Genomic DNA, 23,101 nt, shown 5'->3' on the forward strand with positions numbered 1-23,101 from the left:
TCTCTTTCTTCATTGAAGGCAGAAAATGAATATTCTAAAGATGATTTACTAAGAGACATTTTTCTGCCTACTATTGATAAGGCAATCACTGAGACTTGAAAACGCCTTGGATCATGTAGCAAAACCATTCGATCAATCACCACTCTACATCCAAAAAGTGAAAACTTTCTAAATTACAACATTATGGAGCGTATGGTACAGTATTATGGAAGTGATCTATAAATATTCATATGTGAACTCAAAATCCTTCCATACACAATTAAGATGTACGAAGGCGAGAGAAAACCAAAGTTGATTCCTTGTTTAATTTCGTTGATCTTTGCGTCTACAAAAACGCATTCCTAGAAACCTACAAGCTAGATATCATCTCTGTGACTATACCAGTTTCTAGTGCTACATGTGAAAGATCATTCTCATGTTTGAAAAGATTAAAGGCATATACACAATTCAATGACTGATGATAGGTTGAAAGATTTATGATTAGTTTATATTGAAGAAAATTGCAAAATCGTTAGATCTTGAAGAAGTTGTGATAAGTTTGCTGCTGCCCACAAGAATAGAAAGATCTTCTTTTAAATAGAGGCATGAACCTATAAGTTATTTTCTTTACCTGTAAAAGTGTGTTTCTTCGCTTCCACTTAAATCAATCAGCCACAAATATTTTAAACGCCGTGATTAAAGAACTACTTACTTATATTAGAAATCAGATGTATTAATATATCCTAGTTGCTTGAGGTAGAAAATTCTTACATTTTCGCTGCAAAAGAGTAAAACCATGAACAACAAAGATGAAAACATTCACCTCGAACACACATACAAACACACACACACACATATATATATATGTGTGTGTGTGCGTGGGTGTATATTTATGTAAATAAAATTTTTCATTCATTAGAGATGGCCCCCTCAAAATTTTCTTGGTCCCTTCATTGGTCCCCCTCTGAAAAAATTCTAGCTACGCTACTGTGTTGAATTATTTCAATACGTTTGTTCAGTACATTTTTATTTATTTTTTAAGGAAAAACGAATGATTAACTTACGGTTGATTTTAAATGTAATAAGGACATGCGTATTGCCGACACAGTAAACCAGGGATGCCCATAAAGGGGGCTATGACGCAAACTGCGTCATTGAAATATTTGGGGGGGGGGGGTAAAAATTTATATAAATATTTTTGAGGGGGTATAAAAATTAAGCGAAAAGATTTTTTTTTCATGGAAGAAGATTACGGATAGACAATTGAGGGGGGTGCGTCATGGACTTGAGGGGGGGGCTTCAATGAAGTAAACTATCTTATACTATTTTCGCTCGTCAGATCCTGGTTATCCTATTCAGAAAGTAACATATTTTGCTTGAGTACAGTAAACAAATTTAGCTTATTAAATGAAATTAACTAGTTATTATTATTTAGTAGCGTAATTTTCTGCTAATTAGCATATTCTGGGCAACAATTAACATAATGTCCAGGGAATTAGGTGGCAACGCTGCTTTCGCGCCTTCAATTTTATAAAATTCAATATGGCTGCTTGACAGGTTGCAGGAGTAATTCATGGTCAATTATTTATGTTTGACAAATAATGAAGTAACAAATCTAAGCTGGGCGGTCTAGAGGTTTTGTAGACTGTGTTTTAGTAGAATCTATAAGAAAGAAGGCTTGTAGGTAAATGTCTAAGTTGTCGACAATATAAAGTAGCAACATACTGGCGGTAATCATTTCGTCATTGGCGGTAAGTTTAGGAAGCAGAGAATTATTCGGCAGTTTGTTTTGCTGCTTATCGTGGAATGTACCTGTATGTAGTGGAGATTATGTATAGCTGATTTTGTGTGTGTGTGTGTATGTATGTGTGGTAAAATTATTGGCTTCCATGTCCAAGAATAGGTACAGTATTTTCCGACTTAAAACCGTTAAAATTTTGTCATTTATCAGGAAATTCACTATCTGGTTTAGAAAATGTGGCATTTATTCCGTTGAGTCCTTTTCAGCGTAATTACTTATGAATATTTTGATTTAGAATAAATTAGGTGAGGTTAAGTTCGGTTTGGTTTGTTTCACTTTCTTCCTACATAAATTTTGGACCAGGGGGATTTATCCGAAAGTGTTCTTTCGTGTAAATACTGCCCCTGGAAATACTTATGCCAAAAGGTGTTTAAAAAAACAACCTGTGCTAGATGGCCAGTAAAAAAAAAACACTGTAGAAGAGGCAGTTAAGGTTCCCAGCTGTCCGGCTTTTGGACTTAAAAATTGATGTCTGGGTTTGTAGGCTACCTAAGCCGGACGCGCTTTTGACCTCCTTTTCGAGTTTGGAGTCTAATTAATGAAACAGGTCAAATAATTGATGAGACAAGGACGATTGGGCAGATTAATCAATGAAACTGGTTTTCAAGATGCATAAAATATTGCCAGAATGGAGATAGGATTAATAAGTTGTTATACCATGACTTTATTAACCTCATACACGCGCACTAAATTTTAGGACTTAAACACGCACACGAAATGTTTTACACCCCACCTGTTGTATTGTTTTACATTGCATTTATTGTATGTGTTTATACATTACATTTATTGCATGTATTTAGGATGTAAGACTGAAAGTATGTAAATTGGCCTTTTTTACGATACGTAATCATTTTTTCCGGTAGATTTTTAATTTCATCGCCATTCTTAAAAGAAAAATAATTATACTGTGTTCTATATAATATTTTAATATATGTATTTAAAGTTTAGTGAGTGTTTCTAGTGTTTATCTGTGTTAGGAAGATGAATATATTTAACAATCTTGTAAGATTTTTCATATGTTCATTTCAAACTTTTTTCCAGAAAAATAGCATTAAACATTCATTACTTACAAACATTCAAAACAACATGTACTTGAGCTTCTTCCACTAAATATAAAAACTGTTCTTTTAATATAATGTAGGACGAAAGTAGAATATCATATAACATAAAAATATAAATTAGAATTCTTTCTAACAGTATTACACATTTACTGTCATTTCCCTAAGTCATCAAGTGGGAGAGCAAAGTTTTAATCGGGGGACACTCTTCACAATATACAAGGTTGTACTTCCTGCAGATCAACTTATTGCCGCTGCAGATTGATTATTGAGTTTTACTGTCCTTTTGACGCGGTCATATTTCACATCGTTCACAAGCTCTCTATTCTTTCTCTCTTTTGGGTTTATCTTCAAGACTAGTGATGCACTCTACTGCTGGTTTCAGATGAAGGGGCAGGGAATGTAGAGATAGCGTGGATGCATGCAATATGTGCCCTGCAACGCTGCAAACCCAGTTCCTTCAGACACATCTGGCTGTTTGGTTTTGCAGTCCAATGTTGTTTTTGGAAATGACGAGAGCATTTACGCCTGCAATGTTTAGCATGCCAAAAAACACTGAAAATGGCCAACCCTTACACTTTCTTGACACAGTATACGTTCCGCACCGCTTCTCAACAATATCAATGCCGCCTATATCTTAATTATAATCAGTTAACATAACAGGTTTCTTTCCCTCGCCTGTGTCGGAATCAATTTTGTTGTCGTTGTGTATTGTTCATATCACAACAACTCTTCCGGGCTTGAGAACATAAGTGTTGGTCATATTCTTAGAAAAGGCCAATTGGATTGAATAATTCTTCTTTCCATTTTTTGCTGTTAGTTTTTGCGGATCGTACGCATACAAGTTAGTAATCTTTTTCAGTATTTGTATCATGTCCACTTTCATGTAAATCATTTTCTGCGTCACTAGAATCGACAGGAATAAGTTCATCACTCAACAGTACCAGAGAGATTCCTTATTCTCTCTTCCTTTTGCGCAACACTGTCCATTTTGCGTCCTCTTCTTAATGATTTTTGTTTTAAAAGATTACCGGAATAATATTGGCCTATGTAACTAAATATATACATTAAACACACGGTTTAAGAAAACAGGTTGAAAACTTGGCAAACATTTATGTTACACAAACGCACGCGCAGGGTGGATTTCACCCCAGCCAAAGCTTTATGATGCATACACCACGAACGCTTAACGAAAATTCACTGATTGTTGGGTGAATACAATCACGAGTTGCAGCCAGAAAGGTAGCAAAGGGCAATACAATCATATTTCTCTTTATAGCACAAAAATAAATTGGCTTGGGGTGGATTTTACCCCAGCACCTGTGTTTAAAGGTTAAATACCATGGCTTAAAGTATCATTAGTATTGCTGCCTACTAGTCAGTCATCATTTTGTAGTTGTACTTTTTCTATTAGTTTACTTTAATAATGTATTAATTTCTATAATATTTTTTTTTTTCCTTTAAAATGTGCTGTTTGATATAATCTAGTTTCGATTACAGAAATTCTTTTAGTGATTTTTTTTAAGTCAAAGTGTTCTTTTTGATTTTACAAATCTGGCAACCCTAGCCCGAGCACTAGCAAGGGATGCTTCCGAAATGAACAGGCGAGTCAGCTACGGTGAGTGTGCGCGTAAACGAGAATGTCGTTAAAACCACTAGGTTAGTTGCTTTCTTAAAACCAGGGTTGGCTAGTTTAAACCAGCTGTTTAAAAAAAAGGTTTAAACTAAACGAAAAATGATTTAAATCGTGTAAACTTCATGGTGAGTCTCCACATATGAAACCATCTGCATTACGTTTATGTACTTTTCACCTTTTAATCAAGGGGTCCCGTGTTCAATTCTCGGTCAAACCACAACCCATCTTTCAAGTGTAAACCAAGTAGCGATTCGAGATGTCCCTTTAAGCGAACGTCTTCTCCGTGATAACCTTGGTATTTCATAAGGATGTTAAGCTTAAACATAGGAAACTAAATCAAATTATATATTTCTACTGACCTGAATGCCTGTTGTTTTATAAATATATTGATAGAAATTGGTAAAATTTATCAACTGCCTACGCAGCTTCCAACATCAGCTTGGATTTGACTTTGTTTTAATTTTATTGAATGATATCTACATACCAAATTTGTAATTTAATATCTCAGTTGCTTTCTTAAAACCAGGGTTGGCTGGTTTAAATTAGCTTTTTTTTTTTTTTTTAATCGTGTGAACTTCATGGTGATGTTTCCTCGTATCAACCGCATTAATTTTATCTCCTTGTCACCTTTTAATCAAAGTGTCCCATGTTCAATTCTCGGTCGCAGCACAACCCTTCTTTCAAGTGCAGGGCTCATAGCGAGTTTTTTTTTTTTTTTCAAGTTGGTCACTAAAAGTTACTTTTTTTCAAATTTGTCACTAAAAGTTACTTTTTGGGAGGTAAAGTTACTTTTTCGTGTGATTTATGTTTTGCATTGGCAGTTTTCTGAGAAAAAATATTCTGAAAGCTTCAGTACTTGCTGCCACATGTGAAACAATCAACTTATTCTCACTTCAGCTTTTATTCTTTCTAAAGCACAGTGGATGCTTAAGCTCTCAAGGTGGGGTTGAGAACCCTTCTGTGTCTGTTCTTTCTTCTATCATAATAGTCTTTTATTTTTCTCTCGTAATAGTTAACGCTCCGCTCAGCGTTGTGTGTGTGTGTGGTTCGTCATGTTCGTCTTGTGTTATGCTTCTTGTATGTTATTACGAGTAGGTGATGAATTTGAATATTTCATGGCTTTGAGAACTCTCAGTGCTAAGTTAAAAATAATATCTGGGATGAAGAAATTCGGAAATAGGCCAGAACTGGTTCCACTACTCAGAAACTTCTTACATCTGCTTTGCTTACCGTAACTACAAAGCATACTTAGAAAACCTAAGAAAGGAGGAAGCTCAAAAGAAGTAAAGAAGAAAAGGTGAAACAAAGAGAGGAATGATGGAGAAATTGACAAAGGAAAAAAGGGTCATGATGAGATTTTGGTCACTTTTTCGTGTGCTTTTGTTCACTTTTCAACTATTTACAAGAGACCAGACCACTATGAGCCCTGCAAGTGTAAACAAAGTAGCAGTTCGGATATCACTTTAAGCGTAAGTCTTCTCCTTAATAACCTCGGTATTACGTAAGGATGTTATGTCTAAACATACGAAACGAAACCAAATTGCATATTTCTACTTGCCTGAATGCCTGTTGTTTTATAAAGAAGCAAATGTTGGTTAAATATATTGATAGACATTAGCAAAATTTATCGACTGCCTACGTAGCTTTCAACATTAGCGTGGATTGGACTTTGTTTTAATTTTATTGAATGATATTTACATACTAAATTTGTAATTTAATACCTCAGTTTTAGCCAACTGATTATGATACGTTAACCTTAAAATTTTACATGGAAAGCAATAACGGAATTTGCTTTGCATTTTAAAGTGCTAGCAGGATTTTCCCAATGGCTAAGGCAGGAGTTCCCCAATATATATGTAAATCTGTATAATGGTTTCACAAATGCAACTGTTTATCTTTTGTCCTGAAATGACTTGACAATTATATTAACAAGTATGTAAAGATCAGTACAGCGTATTTTTATCAGGAGTCCTTCGTGAGTGAGTCGTCAGACTCAGCTCATTTGTGGTCAGTTAGTCCCGGTTTCAAGTTCAAATGGAGGACAATTTCTCTCGAATGTAAGCCGGGAGGCGGTTTGGATTCCGCTTTAAGCTTATGTGAACCCTTCCAGCATAACCCTGTTGTCGCATAGTAACACCAAGGCAAAATAAACTTATTTCTGTCCATATGTAATATAAATACATAGAGCAAATTATTTAAACCAAAAAACCTTTTTTTTTTTTTTTTTTTTTTTTTTAATAAAAACTATGGTTTTTGCCAACCCTGGTTAGCGTGAATTTCACTAAGAACAACCAATTCATTTTTCCCCCTGTAAATTTTACGTTGTATTTTCGGTATTTCTGGACTTAACTCTTCGACAATTAACTCAAATTAATCAGTAAGGTAAAGTAATATTTTGAGAAAGTTATTCAGGCATCACCTTATATTTTCCTGTCATTTTTTCTTTCTAATATACGAAAAGTGGGATATCAATGTTACGATCATAAGATTCCGATTATTCAGTTTTCCAACGTGTATATAGGCTGCGGGCACTTCACATTTCTTCGTGCAAATATTATTCTAATGCACTATACGTTTGTTTTCTTGGCGCCTCCCTGCCAACTATGTACATATTCATAATATCCCTTCAAATTTGCATTCTGTGAAATTTATTCTGGTACAGTACCAGTTTATGGGACCATGCATGAACTCACGGCTTCTGTACTCTCTTCGGTGCAGATTTAATGTACGTATCCACATGTTTGTAAAGTTTGCGGTACAAATTTATAACAATGTTTTAACAGACAAGTGTGTAAATAATCGAAATATTTTGTGTTTTACCTGTGAGATGCGTATCTACTTACAAAAACGTTAATGGAAGTCTAACCTATTAAACGCGGATTAGCCCATAAGGTTGCCATTAACCACAGTGTGCAAAGTGAAGTGAATATTTGAAGTTACTGTACTAACCAGGATTATAAAAAAGCCAGTCCAGTGGTTTTTATTACTTCTCACTTGCTTATATTTCGATTTCTAGAAAAGAGGATGTAGACAGTTCTGTAGACTAACAAAGATTTTTATTATTATTATTATTATTTCCATTAATATAGAATAGGAATAAAATCCCCTATTATACTTAGGATTCAAGAGTCAACCGCCCTGACTGAAGATTTTTGTAATTCCCTCAAAACGTGCCTGCCAAATATAATAACTCAAGTCACGAGCCAGTGAGGATACAAAGCGGTTTTATTAACAACTCACGTAGTACATAAGTTTGGCACATATTACAACTTAGTTTGGTACAAACACTGTATCACACGCACACATTATCAATTATCTTCTATATGCTTGCTTCAAAGTGATTTTTGTTTGTGTTGTATCCAGAGGGTATATTACCTATAACAAAATGCATTTTTCACTCTTTGGGTTCGACGATATAAGGTGAAGACGTACCTTCAAGTTTGGGCTTGAAATAAAGCTACATGTTTGGGGGTAGCCTAGAAATGTTTCTGTCGTTGCTTAGCAAAAGTGTAAGTATTGTTTCTCGGTGCTGTTTCTCCACAGTTTATGAAAATATATTAAATGAACATTATAGCATTTTCCACCAATCTTCTCCCAGTTCCCTCCTTACATCCAGAAAATTTTATGTAATTTAGTTGTAAGATAAAGAAGGGAAGTTAGTATTGTTTAGCTGCTGTTTATGTGAATTTGTTGCATTTTTTTAGCGAATGGTAATTGGATGTTGTAATTTGAATATAATGGAAGGTACATTAAAAGGATAAAAGTATTGTTATTCTCCGATAGTGTTTCATTTGTATTATCAAATCGGATTGAGAAATTGTTAATCAACAATTTTATTTGTAATTGGGTGATTTCAAACGGATTGACCCATGCAAGAAAGTATGAAGCGTTTTTAAAGTTATTGGGCATCAATCAACTGATAGACTTCATCGTTTCGACGTCTCTTATTTCTTGGGTTTTTCGACGCTACTGCGTAGTTAATAATAATAATAAAAAAAATAATAATAATAAATAAATAAAAAAAATTAAGATCAACCAATTGACTAAGTTTGATAAATATGTAATAATATTTTTCATGGGTTTTAGTACACAATCATATTTGACTCTTAAATGACAACCGACAGAAACTTTTGTGTCAGTAAGTTTGACCAGAAAACCATCCAGTTATCCACAAGAATATAATATAAAGTACGTTATTTTTATTTTCTACTACAATTCTTTTTATTTTCTACAATTCTTACAATTAAAAAGAGGAAAAATACAGAATAAAATTTTTGTATGCCAAAGCACTCGAATTTAGTGAATTAGTTTACGTAGTGTAACGTAATCGACACATAAACGGATAAATTGTAAAAGTTAAATTGTAAAGTATCTAATATACAAGAACTGGCTATAGAATGAGGACGATTACTCTTTCCTGATAATACGAGCGCCTCTAGTGGATATTCTATAAACTAAAAATCTCTTTATCCGTTGTGGAAGGAACGTCAGCCATTGCTGACTGAAATCCCCGCCCATGGCAGGTGGCAAAAAATTCTCTCTTCCAAAATTTTTGATTACAATTGTGTTTAGGCCTCGAAATTGGAAAGTTAAGTTGTAAAATTAATGAAAACCAGGTTTGGCATATTAATATTTTGGCTTTTAGCTTAAATTATTTGTGTAGTTGCAATCATGAGGTGAGAAAAATGTGATGTTAGTTTTCACTTTCGTACATGTGCCATGATATATATATTTATTAGTCCTCTATTCTATTGCTTATCTTTATTGATGTTTAAAAGACTTAATTATATCTATATTTCGTATTTTGTGTCAATAATACTATAAAAATGATTTCCGGCAACATTAAAATTACTTTGTGATATGTGGTCTAACCTGTGCTCCGGAGTCTTGAATTCACATAAGGTTGCAGCTGATTGGACTAGAAAAAAAAAAAAAAAACTTACGAATTGAAACTAGAAATTGAACTGAATCTAAAGAAAAATGCTTTGAGGATATTCTGCATTTACAGGTGTCTATCGGTCACGAAAAAGTCACGAAGTTTAGTTTTGGGTCATGATTTTTTTAAACTGTACAAATGTAAGTACAGATTGGAAAATTTCGTTCTATAAAACGTCAAAATTCGCCACCAAAAATGTCTATGGTCGGCTTTAGACGCTACCAAATCGCAAGCAAAGTACGTTTCTATCGCACGGATGAAAATTCGGCCTAATTCGTACCCAAATTTGCTCTTGAAAATGTTAGGAAAGTTTATGATTTAGTGAAGAAAAGGTCACGAAATTTCATTTTGGAATTTTAGTAGACACCCTGATTTAGCTTGTTCTTGTTATATATATATATATATTGTTACTGGGTACAATAAACAGAGGACTAAAATTAGATGATATTCATTCAAAACTATTTCCATGTTTTCCGTCATTCAGCCACCATCATAATTTGTGTGTACATTTTTCGAACATTCATTTCTAAAACCGTTACATACAAATTATTTACACTACAGTAGCATCTTTTCAGACGGCAACACAAAGCATGCCAATAAGTTTCAAATTTCCATTCAGTAATTTTTATACAAATGTGAAATCACAATAGACAAAGTGATAAGGCACTGACAGTGGCAGATAGGTTGGAACAAGGTCGGTTCTACGAGAGTATATTGCAAATAACAGATTGAGAATCTTCGGATATCTAGATTCCAAAAGACAATAAATAATTCAGTTATTCAGATAAGACTACATATACAGAACTTACACGTACTGCCTTATATAAAATAGCCGAGATAGCCTGATGTGTTGGTATGAGGCGGCGGAAAGAACAATCAACCATATTATTTTTTATCGTAAAATAACATCAAAATTTAGGTAAAATTGTTATCGACTCTGTGTGAAAAAGTAGGACAGGGAAAACTTTATTAGCATTAAATAATGGCCGAATTAATACTCAGCTCTGTTATACGTACAAAATAAAAATGTATTATCTGAAAGTAAACGTTTCAGCGAAAGGGCATTGCCTTCTTCGACACATAACTTTTTGGAAAAATAACTGATCGTGGATCCACTAACAGCGTTAGTTAGTTAAAGAAAAAAAAAAAAAAAAAAAGCTACTGACGAAGGCAGTAATTTTTTGTCAAAAGTTCACTTCTAGATAATTTTGGTATTTTCTAGTATTCAGTTCTAGTATTTTTCACTTCTAGTAAACTTTAATGAATATGCATCCTACTTTTTTTTTTTAATGTATCTATTAATAAAATTATTGTTATTGTTTATTTAATTATTGTTATTGTGAATCTTGAAACAAGTGTTATTGTGTTTTGCTTTGATAATGTGAGTACGATATGACTAAATGTAAATTTTTTTGTTCTTCAATTTCTTTCAGCTTTGAGTCCGTACCTATTTGTGTATTTTTCGAGTATAATCTTCATTTTCGAAGATGCATTGTGAGTCGATAACAGTGAATGTGGAAATGGAGGACGATATACCTTCTGACAGTTCATCGTCATGTTTGGAAATAGTAACATCAGAAACTGATAGTGGTGATATGAGGTGATTACGTTTTGTATTTTAAATAATATTCATATAATTTGTTTTTTTCCGTCTAACAAGAATGTTGTACAGGAGTACCTTGCATAACGTCGTTAATTGGTTCCGTACTGTGTAGAACTGCGTTGTTCGAGGTCTATAATTGTATTTGATCATCACAAATTTTTTTGCTAATAGACAATAGTAAGATTTTGTGTATTTAAGATAAATAAATAAAATGAAAATTTGTAAATATGTATAATACAGAGTGTCTACCACACTTAAAAGTCACGGAAGTTTCCAAAAAGTTCGAAATTAAGATGTTAATCACGGAAAAAGTACTGTTTGAATAGTGCTAAACTAGATTTTTGCTACCTAATTGTGTTGTACCCAGTACTTTTAATGCGATAGACTAAAGTCGCTGGACATCTCACATGTATTTCATTTATGTGCTGGATCAAATTGTCTAGTTTGATCGCAATATTTTTGCATCAGGGTTGATTGATTTAGATCACGATGCAAAACACGGAAAATGCAAATAATGAAAAATTAACTATTTTGTATATGAGTAACGAGTATGATCATGAAAAACTAAGTAGAAAAAATTAATGGTATTTTTTTTAAAAAAAATACAAAGTTTATTCCATAGATTGTCTAACGTATTAGCTTTTTTTTTTTTTTTTTCGTAATGTCCATAAAAACCTTTTTTTGTTAATTGTTCAATATGTAATGTCGTTAAGGTATGGGGAATTGGAATTACACAGTCCATAAGTTGAACATTATGACAAAAATACAATAACTTACGTTCATTCACGTTTACGTTGTAGCTCATATTGTAGTCAGATGCTCTCGAATGTTTTCTTTTGTCCTAAATCAAACCCTACTTTTCTTTCACCATTTTAGTGAAGGAATATCTGTCACTGAATTAACTATATGTGAGATGACAAGAGAACTGTTCTGTCATGAAGGAACACCTACTGCTTTTTGTCCAGTGATAAAAGTATAATCATAGATGCCTCGCAGTTTGTTAAAATTTTTCCTTTGCATTGCATTTCTTTGATTTTGTGTAACAAATTGCTATGCGATACCGTTTAAAACGCTGTCGGAGAGAGAGAGAGAGAATGTTCGTGGTACTTCAACAGCAATTATTAACCACCCAGATTGTCTCTAATTACGCTACTGAGCTGATCAACAACGGTCAAACTTGATTTTGTTACTAATCAGAGGATACTAATAGAATAGCGAAAACACTTGTATCTTGTTTTCAGCTATAGCATATTAAATTAGTAATTTTATAAAATCATATTCTTCCTAATAGAAGTTGAAAGAAAAAAAGTTGAAAAGGAGGTATTCAGAGGAATGTTCTTACTTTCTGGGTTAAGGTAGTAGCGAGCAAGGAAAAAAGAAGTAACCTTCCACAGTTTGAATACATGAACATCGCGTTGAGAGCCTATTCACTTAAACTGCATGTTATTTCTTATGTCATCTGGAACCTCCTTTTAACGTTTATATGGAGTCCTTCTCTGTTTCATTCTAGCTTCGTTTGCAGTCAGGTACGACTCAAGTTTGCAGTGAATTATTGGAAGTTACGTCTCTTGCAAAACTTATTTTTCACACAATTTATTTTATGTCATAATAACGTTCAAAGAATGGATTGAATCCAAGAAATGACTGGGTCAAAATAATCGTAAATGTTTTCATAGGAGACTGGATATACCACAGAACGTGGGAATTCACTTTCGTGAAATTGTGTACGAAAGTAACTTGGGTAGCTAGGATTGCTTCTTTTAGTTCAAGAATTTCTAAATATTACCTTTGAACCAGGCCTAATCTGGTATATATATTTATATATATAAACCGAATATTTTTATTCTGTATCTTAAAGGTACCAATTTCTGTTTTGCTACTCATACCTTCTTTGTAGAAAATTATACCTAGGTGTATGTATAACTTTGTATTTGTATTCTACTTGTAATGAATTAGTAATGATTCATTATATGAGTTTTGAAAAATACAGTAATTGGCCATTCCCCATCCAAGAAGAACATGCAGTAACATGTGATAATACATATTAACATAATAATTTTTAGTAAAAAAATTATTACTAACAAGGGATATGAATCACACTTAAAGGAGAGAAATCACGTACTTTTGCTATTTACTGCATTTTTTTCCCAATTGGCCTTCTAGTAGGTTATTAACAATAACAGCTTTTCTCTGTTTAAAAAAATATAGACGTGGAGAAAACCTGGAATTTAAAAACAAACATTTAGTAGACACTCTCCATTAACACCATTAGGAAGGAAATTAAGGCCCTGGAAGCAGGGTTGATTAATTTAAATGAAAGTGATTAAAATCGAATGAGAGCCGAGAGAGTATATATACACGAGGATGTTTGATAAGTAAGTTGGTTTAATATTAAAGAAAACAATTTTAGTTTTATAAAGTACTTTATTTCTCGATATGATACTCTCAAAGTTGAACGCACTTGCCCTAAAGTTTCTCAAATTTCGCTGATGTGAGTTCCTGCGAGTCTTTCAAAATACTCTTACCTCCTTCATTTTACTCAAATTTTCCTCCGGGGCCGCGGTGGCCCAGTGGTAGATAGTTCACTTCTGGTGCTTGGGGTCCCGGGTTCAAACCCTGCTGCCGCCAAGTGAACTTTGTGGTGGACAAACACCGTGTGCATGGGTTTTCTCGGGGTTCTCCCGTTTCCTCCCACTTTTTTCATTTCACCATTTCATTCATCCCCGTCTCCTTTAGCCTAACCGGCATAACCGTCGGACGTAAAACTCAAAAATTTCATTTCATTTTTTCAAATTTTCATTCCCCCAGGAAAATTTTAAGTTTCGGAAATACATGGTAATCCGAGGGAGCAAATCTGATGGATAGTCAAGATGCAAAAGGAGTTCAAATAGCAGCTCGACTAATTTTTCTCAGCGACATGGCATTTTCTCTGCTTTGGAGTGAGGAAACGCTGCACCTATCTTATGCAGAGTTTTTTCATATGCAATTCGTTACGCAAAATGATGTGAACCCGCTCAGTTGAGATGCTTGTGGCTTCTGCTAACTCACGCACTTTCACAGGTATAATCCTCTCATGAATTTCTTTCGCTTTCTTACCTTCCAGAGAAAGAATTAAATCACACCACGAATTCCAGTTTTATCTAATTTTCACTGTTGCTAAAAAGTCTGATTAAGCAGTTGTCAAACAACGAATTACTGTCAGAATGACTTAAGACCACACGTTATTTATTCATAGAAAGGAAATATAGTGACTGCCTATACAGATAACATTAACGCCATCTGTTAAAATGCGAACCAAGATACTTATCAAACCGCCCTACTATATATATATATATATAGTGAAACCTCTGAATAATGGTCACCGGTGGGACATAATTTTATACCCGTAAAGAGAGGTGTCCATTACAGATGGGCTACACAGATTTATATTTCTCAGAGCTCGTGTGGTAACTGTATAGATTGTACGGTAAATACATTAATTATACATGTAAATATACGAAGGCCAATAACAAAGTACTGTACTCAGTGTTCGAATTGCTGGGAGGAATGAGTGAGAAATCTCCCTCTGCAAAGGAAGAATAATATCATTGGGAGATGTGTTTATACAGGCATGTATTGTAAATTATAATGGGGCCGCGGTGGCTCAATGGTAGAGCGTTCACCTCTGGTGCTTTGGTCCCGGGTTCGATCCCAGCCCCCGCCAAGTGAACTTTGTGGTGGACAAACACCGTGTGCGTGGGTTTTCTCTGGGTTCTCCCGTTTTCTCCCACTTTCTTCATTCCACCATTTCATTCATTACTCATCATCACCGTCTCCTTTAGCCTAACCGGCATAACCGTTGGACGTAAAACTCAAAGTTTTTTGTAAATTATAATGTTTACATGATAACTTTCTTCTCAAGTGTATTATACCTCTCTAGAAGTTTCCTTAATTTAAAGTAAAAATAATCCAATAAAAGCATGCAAGATTATCGTTAAATGCTGAAAATATACAGAGAACTAGCCAGTCATAACTTGGGGAGAGGAGAAGAGTCTGTAATAATCTGCCGTGTAATCTTGCAGACACAAAGTTCTGATCGAAATTCACTTGTAACTGCTGGATCAGTTGGTTTATTTTCAAATTGCGGAAAGTATTTTCTGTGCTAAATACGTATGAACTGAGAATTATTCTTGTTTAGAGATTCGTAAAACGTTGGAAGTGAAATAAAATCGTCCGTGTTCGTAAAAGGGAAGGTTTTCTTCCATAATAATACATCAAATTCCGCCGGGACAAGGAACATTGTCTGTATTGTGGAGATCCGCATTGAGAAGTTTACGGAAAGGGAAGTTCCATTGTAATATATATTTCTTCATATATATTGTCAAAATAATGGAAACCTTAACAAAGGATTAGATTTCTGGGCTTTCGGCATTTATGGTCATGTTAGCCCGTCACATATGAGAGATTGATGTCTTCAGCGGTCACACTGCTCGGGAAATTGGAGAGGAAGAAATGAAGAGGCCTGGGACCATTATGTTAGGTAACATCCCGGCATTTGGCTTGGTGTGCTATTGAGGCAGATAATTCGAGAATCGTTTCTAGCGGAATACTAAACCATTTTTGATATATTGCAACAGTCGATTGCATCAGTAATAATGGAGGAAGAAATCTGCACCGAAGCTGTTGGTCTTAAATTAACCAATGTTCTCAGTAATACTTAAATTTGTTTGAGTGGGCCAGGAAAGGTGTTGAAAATCATCCTGATGTTTTTCAAACCACCTCTGAATATTCTTGGATGGGTGTGTGTATTGGCGGAGCCATCTTGGAAGACTGCTTCATGTTCAGTGTTAAATAAGCTTATTTCAAGTAAGCTTCATTTTTCGTAGATGGAGTAGGGTACAATCAGTGTAAATTGTACCACTTGTACATGATTGCGAAAGGATGCAAAGAAAATTAGAACTTACAGTAAAATTATAACTTGGTTATAAAGGGATGTTTGAATCTGTGAAGCTTTTCAGTTGACAAAATGAACTAGCAACACTGTGTAGCATGTGACCATTTTTCTTACAGCCCAAGATTTATCATCAGTTATGATTATTAATGTTCCGTCTTATTTCTAAGAAGAATTGATTATCTCATTTTTAATACCAAGTTATCTTTTTTTTTTTTTTTTTTTTTTTTTAAAAAAAAAGGCCCTTGGAGGTCAAAATTGAGAATACATTTATTGTGATTTGAAAACAACATTATGAAACCACACATGCACCATTTTGTTTGATGACCTGCCATTTTTCCAGCAACACCATAATCCCCTCTATATAGAAATTCTGTGGTCTCTGGTTAAAAAATAAAGACACATAGCTTTCACAGGCATCTTTTAAGACTAACTTAACATCATTCAGAAAGTTCTGCAGAGACCGAAACAAACGGTAGTCTGACGGTGCAAAATCTGGACTACATAGTGGATGTATTAGAACCTCTCAGCTAATTTGTCTCAATTTCTGACGTTAAAAATGTATGCTCTGTGATGTTGTTATCGTGGTATACCATGCCTTTTTCTTAACCAGTTCCGGTCGTTGTATTTGAATTGCTAGATGGATTTTGTCGACAATACAAGTCCGAGTGTATCGTTCTGCCCGGCGGCAGCAGCTCGTGATGGACGATCTCCTTCCAATTCCACCAGACACAGCATAACCTTGCTGGGCGTCAATGTGGGTTTTACCACAGACTGGAGCTTCTACTCGATTCGACTACGATCTTTTCCGCATATTGTTATCGAATCTTCTCCACTTTTCATCGCGCGTGGTCGACACCTTCAAAAATTTCTCGAGTTAGGTTTTAGTAGAGATTCGGAGATAGAAATTCGATTGAGTAAATATTTTTGAGTCAGATCGTGTGGCACCAAAAGATCGAGTTTTTCCAAATGGTTTGACACTGATGATGGATGTTTAGGTCATTGGCTGTGTTATGATTGCTTACGTGCCAGTCTTACTCAACTTATATCAGAATGTCATACATTATGATGTGAGTGAACCCCGTTTCGACGGTTGCTTTTGATAATTTATTTTGCCAATAAACAGCAAAAATTTCTTCATAGGCCTGCGCAGCATTTGCGTGTTTCGTAATGATATTGTAAAATGTAGTGCAGTTTTGCGGAGAATTCATTCGTCTTCACGACGCAGATTTCACTTTTTTTCCTCATATTTACTGGCTTCAATTGTCAGCTTTTAAGTCCCCCTGACTTTCTGCAACTCATATACTTTGTGATTTAGGATACTTACTCATTTCGTGCGCAAAGGGCTCAATACTTTTCAGACTACCTGATAATAATAGGTTATATATACAAATTAAAGTAGAAAACTTAAAAGACAGGAATAAATGGATTATGGTGAATCGATTATGTAGTTTCATTCAAAAGCCCTCTTTTTTTTTTAAGCAAAAAAAAAAAGTTTAGGCAATTAGGTGACTTCAGTAGGATTTTCTGTTAATTAATTTCTCTTACGTGATTTGAACTCTTTAAATGGACAGTTCATGGAAAAGTGTTACCAAAAGAAAATTTTATCACTGGATGTGTTTTTACCCAAATCATTTATGATCTTAAAATCTAAGTAGCAACCATCATAATATACAGACCATAAAAATTCAGATTTAGTTGAGAGTCTGGAATTATAGAATATAAAAGGAACACTATCTACTTTTGAAAAACTAATTTGATTCCATTTTATTCTATAGAAAGCGCAAAAGAGGCAGCCCAAAGGATAAAAGTAAAAATGAAATACCATCAGTGCTTCACAATATGGAAGAAGAAATTGAAAGGGTGCTGGAAGCCAAAGCAGAAAAGAACAATCTCTCAGTTACTAACGTCAAGAACATTCTAAAGGTATGCACAATAGGTTCCTGCACATTTATGTGATAGTCACATTTTTATTTTGTAATATTGAGAATGTTAAATAGATACTGCCGAGTTGTTCCTTCCATTTATGGAATATGGACATCCCACGTGTTTTTTGGAACTGGAGATCTTAACTTACATCATTGGTAGTAGGCAAGAAGGATAAAATATCAACAGTGTATCGTTGCACTTTGCAGATAATTAGTCTGTTGAAATAACAGTTAAATCGCAAGTGAATGTTGAAATTACAGTTAAATAAATTGTTGTAGATATTCATGATATTCAATAGAATAATTTTTCTATACATTATTTACAAGAAACAAAATATAATGTTATTTCGTTAAAAATACGTATATTACAATTTGTAATAGTTACTGCTTTAAACTATACTTACTTTCTGTAATATTCTTTCTATACTTACTTGGCTATTTTTCAATGAAATTGACGATGACCAAATATACAGTATAAGGCAAAAGTGATGGAGAGCAGTGATGTGAAATGTGTTGTAGTAGAGGGGGGAAACCAAATAGAGTGGTGTGCATAATGGGGACGACGTTTAAAGCGACCACCCTGGATTTAGCTAGAAAGTTTCAAATAGGAAGAAGGGCATGTAGCACATCGTTTGAGACGAACTTTTACTGACAAGTACCAACATAACAGTCATTTTTCAGTTCCCTTCATTTGTTGATGAGTTACCGACAGTATGTGGTATCATGTAATGTGCTATTCTAAGTAATGTAGCATGGCTTTAAACGTAGAAAAATGAGGAGCTAAGTTCTAGGGTGGTCGTTGTGGTTTTCAACGCCCGGTTTTGAGGTAGAGAAGATACAGTGTTTACCACAGTTCTGTGGATATTGCAGAAGTTTGAAGAGAGAAGATTCATATAGTATAGGGAACATTCTGGATGCTCTAGGCCGCTACCGATGAGGAAACAGCAACTGCAGTCGTGACATCCTTTGTCAAGTGGAGTCCGCATCGGTAGTAAGTCAGCGACCGATATTTTGTGTGTTGCGTACGGACAATTGGCACACCCCTACAAACTTTAGGAGCTGCAGTTCTTAACCAAGGATGACCAGACAGATGGGTAGTTTATAGAGGGGTCTTGAACCGGTGCAATGAAGGGTCGAGGTGGCTCAGTGGTAGAGCGTTCATCTCTGATGCATGGGGTCCCTAGTTCGATCCAGTTCGCGCCAAATGAACTTTATGACGGACAGACACTGTGTGCGTCCTCGTGGTTCTCCGGTTTCCTCCTACTTTCTTCATTCCACCTTGTCATTCATTTCTCATCATCACGGTCTCCTTTAGCCTACCCGGCATAACCGTGGAACGTAAAAATCCAATATTTCATTTCATTTCCGGTGAAATGAGGATCCCATGTTTTCGAACAATATTCAGTTTAGTGAAAAGGTATATATTAGGTATACATATATATATATTAGGGTAGGCCGAATTTCAACTTTTGTCGAAAATCGGTTGGGCGAAGCGGTTAAAGGGTATCTTTTTGTGGGCAAAGTGTGCCAGATTTTTTTCAGAATTTTTAGTCAACGCTTTCATGTGCCGCATCGAGGTTTTATCAGGGTTCTTGCAAATCTAGAAAACAGGGAAAAGTCAGGGAAAATGGCGCTTAACCTGGAAAACCTGGAAATCAAGGAAAATTGGTCATTTTTCTCAGGAAATGAAACTGTTTTCCGTCTTACCTATTTGCCAAGATAAGCCAATAATTCAGTCATTATTTGTTGAAAGAGAGACTACAAATAAATGATTTTCGTTAAGTTTCAAGAGTTATATTTATAGTATGTAAACTTGTTAAGTAAAGTAGTTACTACTTCATGTATCTTTGTACACAAGATTATTTCTAATATTAAGAATGTAATTTATGAAGATAGTTTGATTTGTTACATTTCACATTATAAATGGTGGCATTTCTTTCTATTGGGAACATAATAGTATAGAAGTAATGTTAAATAAATGAGGGTAATTTGCTACTACTGTATGCTTTTTCACACCGTAATAGACTGTAATTTAAATATATATATATATATATATATATATATATATATATATATGATCAAATTTAAATGCTGATGTCCAATGAAGAAAACAGGACAAAACATGCTCCAGTGTGCCGTAACAAACACTATTGTTACCATTCTCTTTTAGTGAGCATCTTGGGAACGTTTTTGTACATAACTTCTAGCTTGGATCGAAGATTTAATATATCCTGAAATTCAGGTTGTAATTTGTAATATTTTTAAGTAACATATGATTTTTCCAGACAGTAACAATTTTCACATGTGGCCTGTTAAATGTAGCTACACTATATGTTATGATATTGCCCCATTTATGCAGGAAAGAAAGGAAAAAAAAAAAAAAAAAAACTTACAAACAGCTTGAAAAAATGTGAATATTTTGTTGTTGCGTTTGACGAGTCGTTTAACAGTATTGCTGCGAAAGGTCAAATGGACCTGCATGTGCGATTTTGGGATCAAATTGAAGATAGTGTCATAGCAAGGTACTTGACCTCTTGTTTTTTATATAGGACAACTGCAAGTGATTTGTTGTTGAAATTTAGTCACAGCAAGGTACTTGACCTCTTGTTTTTTATATAGGACAACTGCAAGTGATTTGATGTTGAAATTTAAAAAAGCTTCCTCAGAGGGTTTTGATCTGACCAAGATACTCCAGATAAGCATGGATGAACTCAATGTCAATTGGAAGTTTCTAACTTCAATACCTCTCTATCCTGTGGTTTACATGTGCTACTCGATGCTCTTTTAAGGGGACATTTAATAGTTAAATGGAACCTCAACAAATTTTTACGAAGTCTTTATTACTTATTCAGTGAATCACCAGCCCGAAGAGGAATGTTTGTCTCGTTTTGTAAGAACAGTGAAAATTCAGAGGAAATTCTGTTTCCCCGAAACATTTTGTGAAGTTCGATGGGTAGAAAATGCTGAGTGTGTAGACAGAGCTTTAAAAATATTTGAAAATTTGAAAGGTTTCATTGAAAGTCCTGACACTAAACTTTCCCAAAATTGCACCGTGAGCAAAGTGGAATCAGGTGTTCAAGATCCTCTCATGCCTGCTAAACTTACATTTTTCAGATCTGCCGTAGGAGCTAGAACCATTTTTAAACTAAGTTTCAGGCGTAAACCTATGCCCCCTCTCTCTTATATGAAGAATTGATCACTGTTATTGTAAATTTATTGAAGCGTTTTGTAAAAGAAGAAAGTCTTCACTTTATCATAACGGCAAATAAGTTAATGTCTGTAGATCTAAAAGTTAAAGTTAAAAGTAATCTGAAAGCCCCAAATAATATATAGGATTCGGGGTAAATCAGTGGTTGCCAAAACTTCTCAATTTCCATTCTCACAATTGCATATACATTTACCTGTTTCATTTTCTTATTTTATTGAATTCAAAGAAGTGTTGAGAAGTTCAATTAAAGTATTGTTTTTTCGTTTACTAAATTTTAAGGAGCGCGTCTTATTTTCTTCGAAATTAACTGAAGCAATTTGTTGATATTTTATTGAATTCATAAGTTACAGCTGCTCTCTGGGGAGGAGGGTGGCCATTTTTAAGTTTAACGTTAATGTGTAATTTTATTTGAAGATGTCTTATAAAGTTTATTCACTAGCTTAAATAGCAGATCTTTGATTAGCTTACGCTGGTTTGCCTGTCTACTTTTATTAGCCTTTTGTATGGCTCTGTGTCTACTTTATAGTGTTACAGACGGAAAGTAGCTGATCTTTCGCAGCACACAGATTTAGAACCACTGGCCCAAACCTTTATTTTGCTCTTACAGGCATTCATCATCAGTACACCGTTATCTTATTAAATGTCATGGGTCAGGGAAAATGGTCAGTCTTGCACCTGGAAATCAGGGAAAATGATAAAAGTAATTTTGTAAGAACCCTGTTTTCATATTTCGTTTTTGGCTGGGTAAAACATGTATTCTCATTTCTTTTAGAGTAAACCTTAGGGACGGCTTAAACTATAGGTAATTAACCTTTCCAAAGCCCACTTTTGTGCAATACTTCGTTTAAATTGGCCATATTTCAACGCTTAAAGCAAGAAGGTTGCGGTTTTTTTTTTTTTTTATTTCTATGTAGAAAAAATTGATTTATTTTGTTTAGCCTAAGAGTAGAGTTTATTTACTTATTTATTTATTGCTGTAATGCAATTCATTATCATTTTCGATCATTTATTTTCTGGCCAAAATAGCCCAGAACTCAGCACGAGGAGGTGACTGCACTTCGAATTCCACCTACTTTTAGTTCCGCCCTCTTACCCTGTTTAATTTTCTGCCATGGCCTTACTTGTTTGCGTCCTCACTTGCTTTACTTTTCTAGATGGCATTGTATTATATCCATCCGAATGTTGGCATCTCCTTGCTAGAAAACAAGGCACAGCGTATGAATCCATCACAACTTACCACTCACACATGGATTGAAAAGCTTGCGTCACCAAACCCATCATTCGCATTACTGCTTAGGTATGCTTAGTTATTTCTTCTTCGAGCATTGCAACTGACTAAATATTTTCTTCAATCTCGTCGGAGAGCATCTTGGTTAGCGGAGGTTTTGTTGGGGACAAGGTCATTCATTCCACCCTGTAGTAATTGTCCGCGTCAAAATTTATTTTTTCAACTTTTGCGAATTCATCCAACCAGTCAAGATCTATTGCTTGGTATTTTACCAAAGGTGTTCGCACTTGTCGAGCTTTATTCGAATGAGTTCCGAAAGTGTTTTTGGACCCGGTGCTCCCCCGTCGAGATGTCTTGTTAAGTAACGAAGAGGTAGTTCATTTCCGTGAAGAAGGCAAACGGTCCATTGAAGTTCTCGATTTAGTTTTTTAAACAATGTAGAGCCGTTTTAAATCTTCCCGTGTTGATTGGTGTACCGTCATAGCCAGTTGCTGCTAACGTTGACAGATCAGTTCCGTTTTCATCCAGAAATTCGTACATAGAAACGGCGATGTCCTCTCCACTACTAGACTTCGGTACGACGTGGCCCAAATATGATGAACCTGGTTCTTCCACTATTGTTAAGTGTTCTTCTATCTGCCGTTGATACCAAAGTTTTCCTTTTTTTGCTTGCGTTAGGGTCTGGTCTTTTCTTCCATCGAAAAAGACTCCTCTAACAGATTTTCCAGCTATGTCGTTATTTTCTTGATCAGCTGCGCTGAATTTTCTTTTTTCCCTCCTGATCTTATTTTTAT

General features: G+C 34.8%; 1 protein-coding gene across 2 annotated transcripts in view; it reads left to right on the forward strand.

Annotated features, from left to right (window-relative positions):
- The first annotated feature begins 1,525 nt into the window (after nucleotides 1–1,525).
- Nucleotides 1,526–23,101, forward strand: part of LOC145678475 (GON-4-like protein) — a 103,315-nt gene continuing 81,739 nt past the window's right edge. The window contains exons 1-3 of one of the 2 annotated variants that reach the window (XM_081748655.1): nucleotides 1,526–1,730; nucleotides 10,844–11,010; nucleotides 17,722–17,869. In XM_081748655.1, coding sequence (XP_081604781.1) covers nucleotides 10,898–11,010; nucleotides 17,722–17,869 — 261 coding nt within the window. In that variant the 5' untranslated portion in view covers nucleotides 1,526–1,730; nucleotides 10,844–10,897. The remainder of the gene's footprint in view (nucleotides 1,731–10,843; nucleotides 11,011–17,721; nucleotides 17,870–23,101) is intronic. The other variant, XM_081748656.1, reaches the window with a different exon arrangement.

Source organism: Thermobia domestica, chromosome 2 (assembly GCF_964235325.1).
Source record: "Thermobia domestica chromosome 2, izTheDome1.hap1.1, whole genome shotgun sequence".
Taxonomy (NCBI): domain Eukaryota; kingdom Metazoa; phylum Arthropoda; class Insecta; order Zygentoma; family Lepismatidae; genus Thermobia; species Thermobia domestica.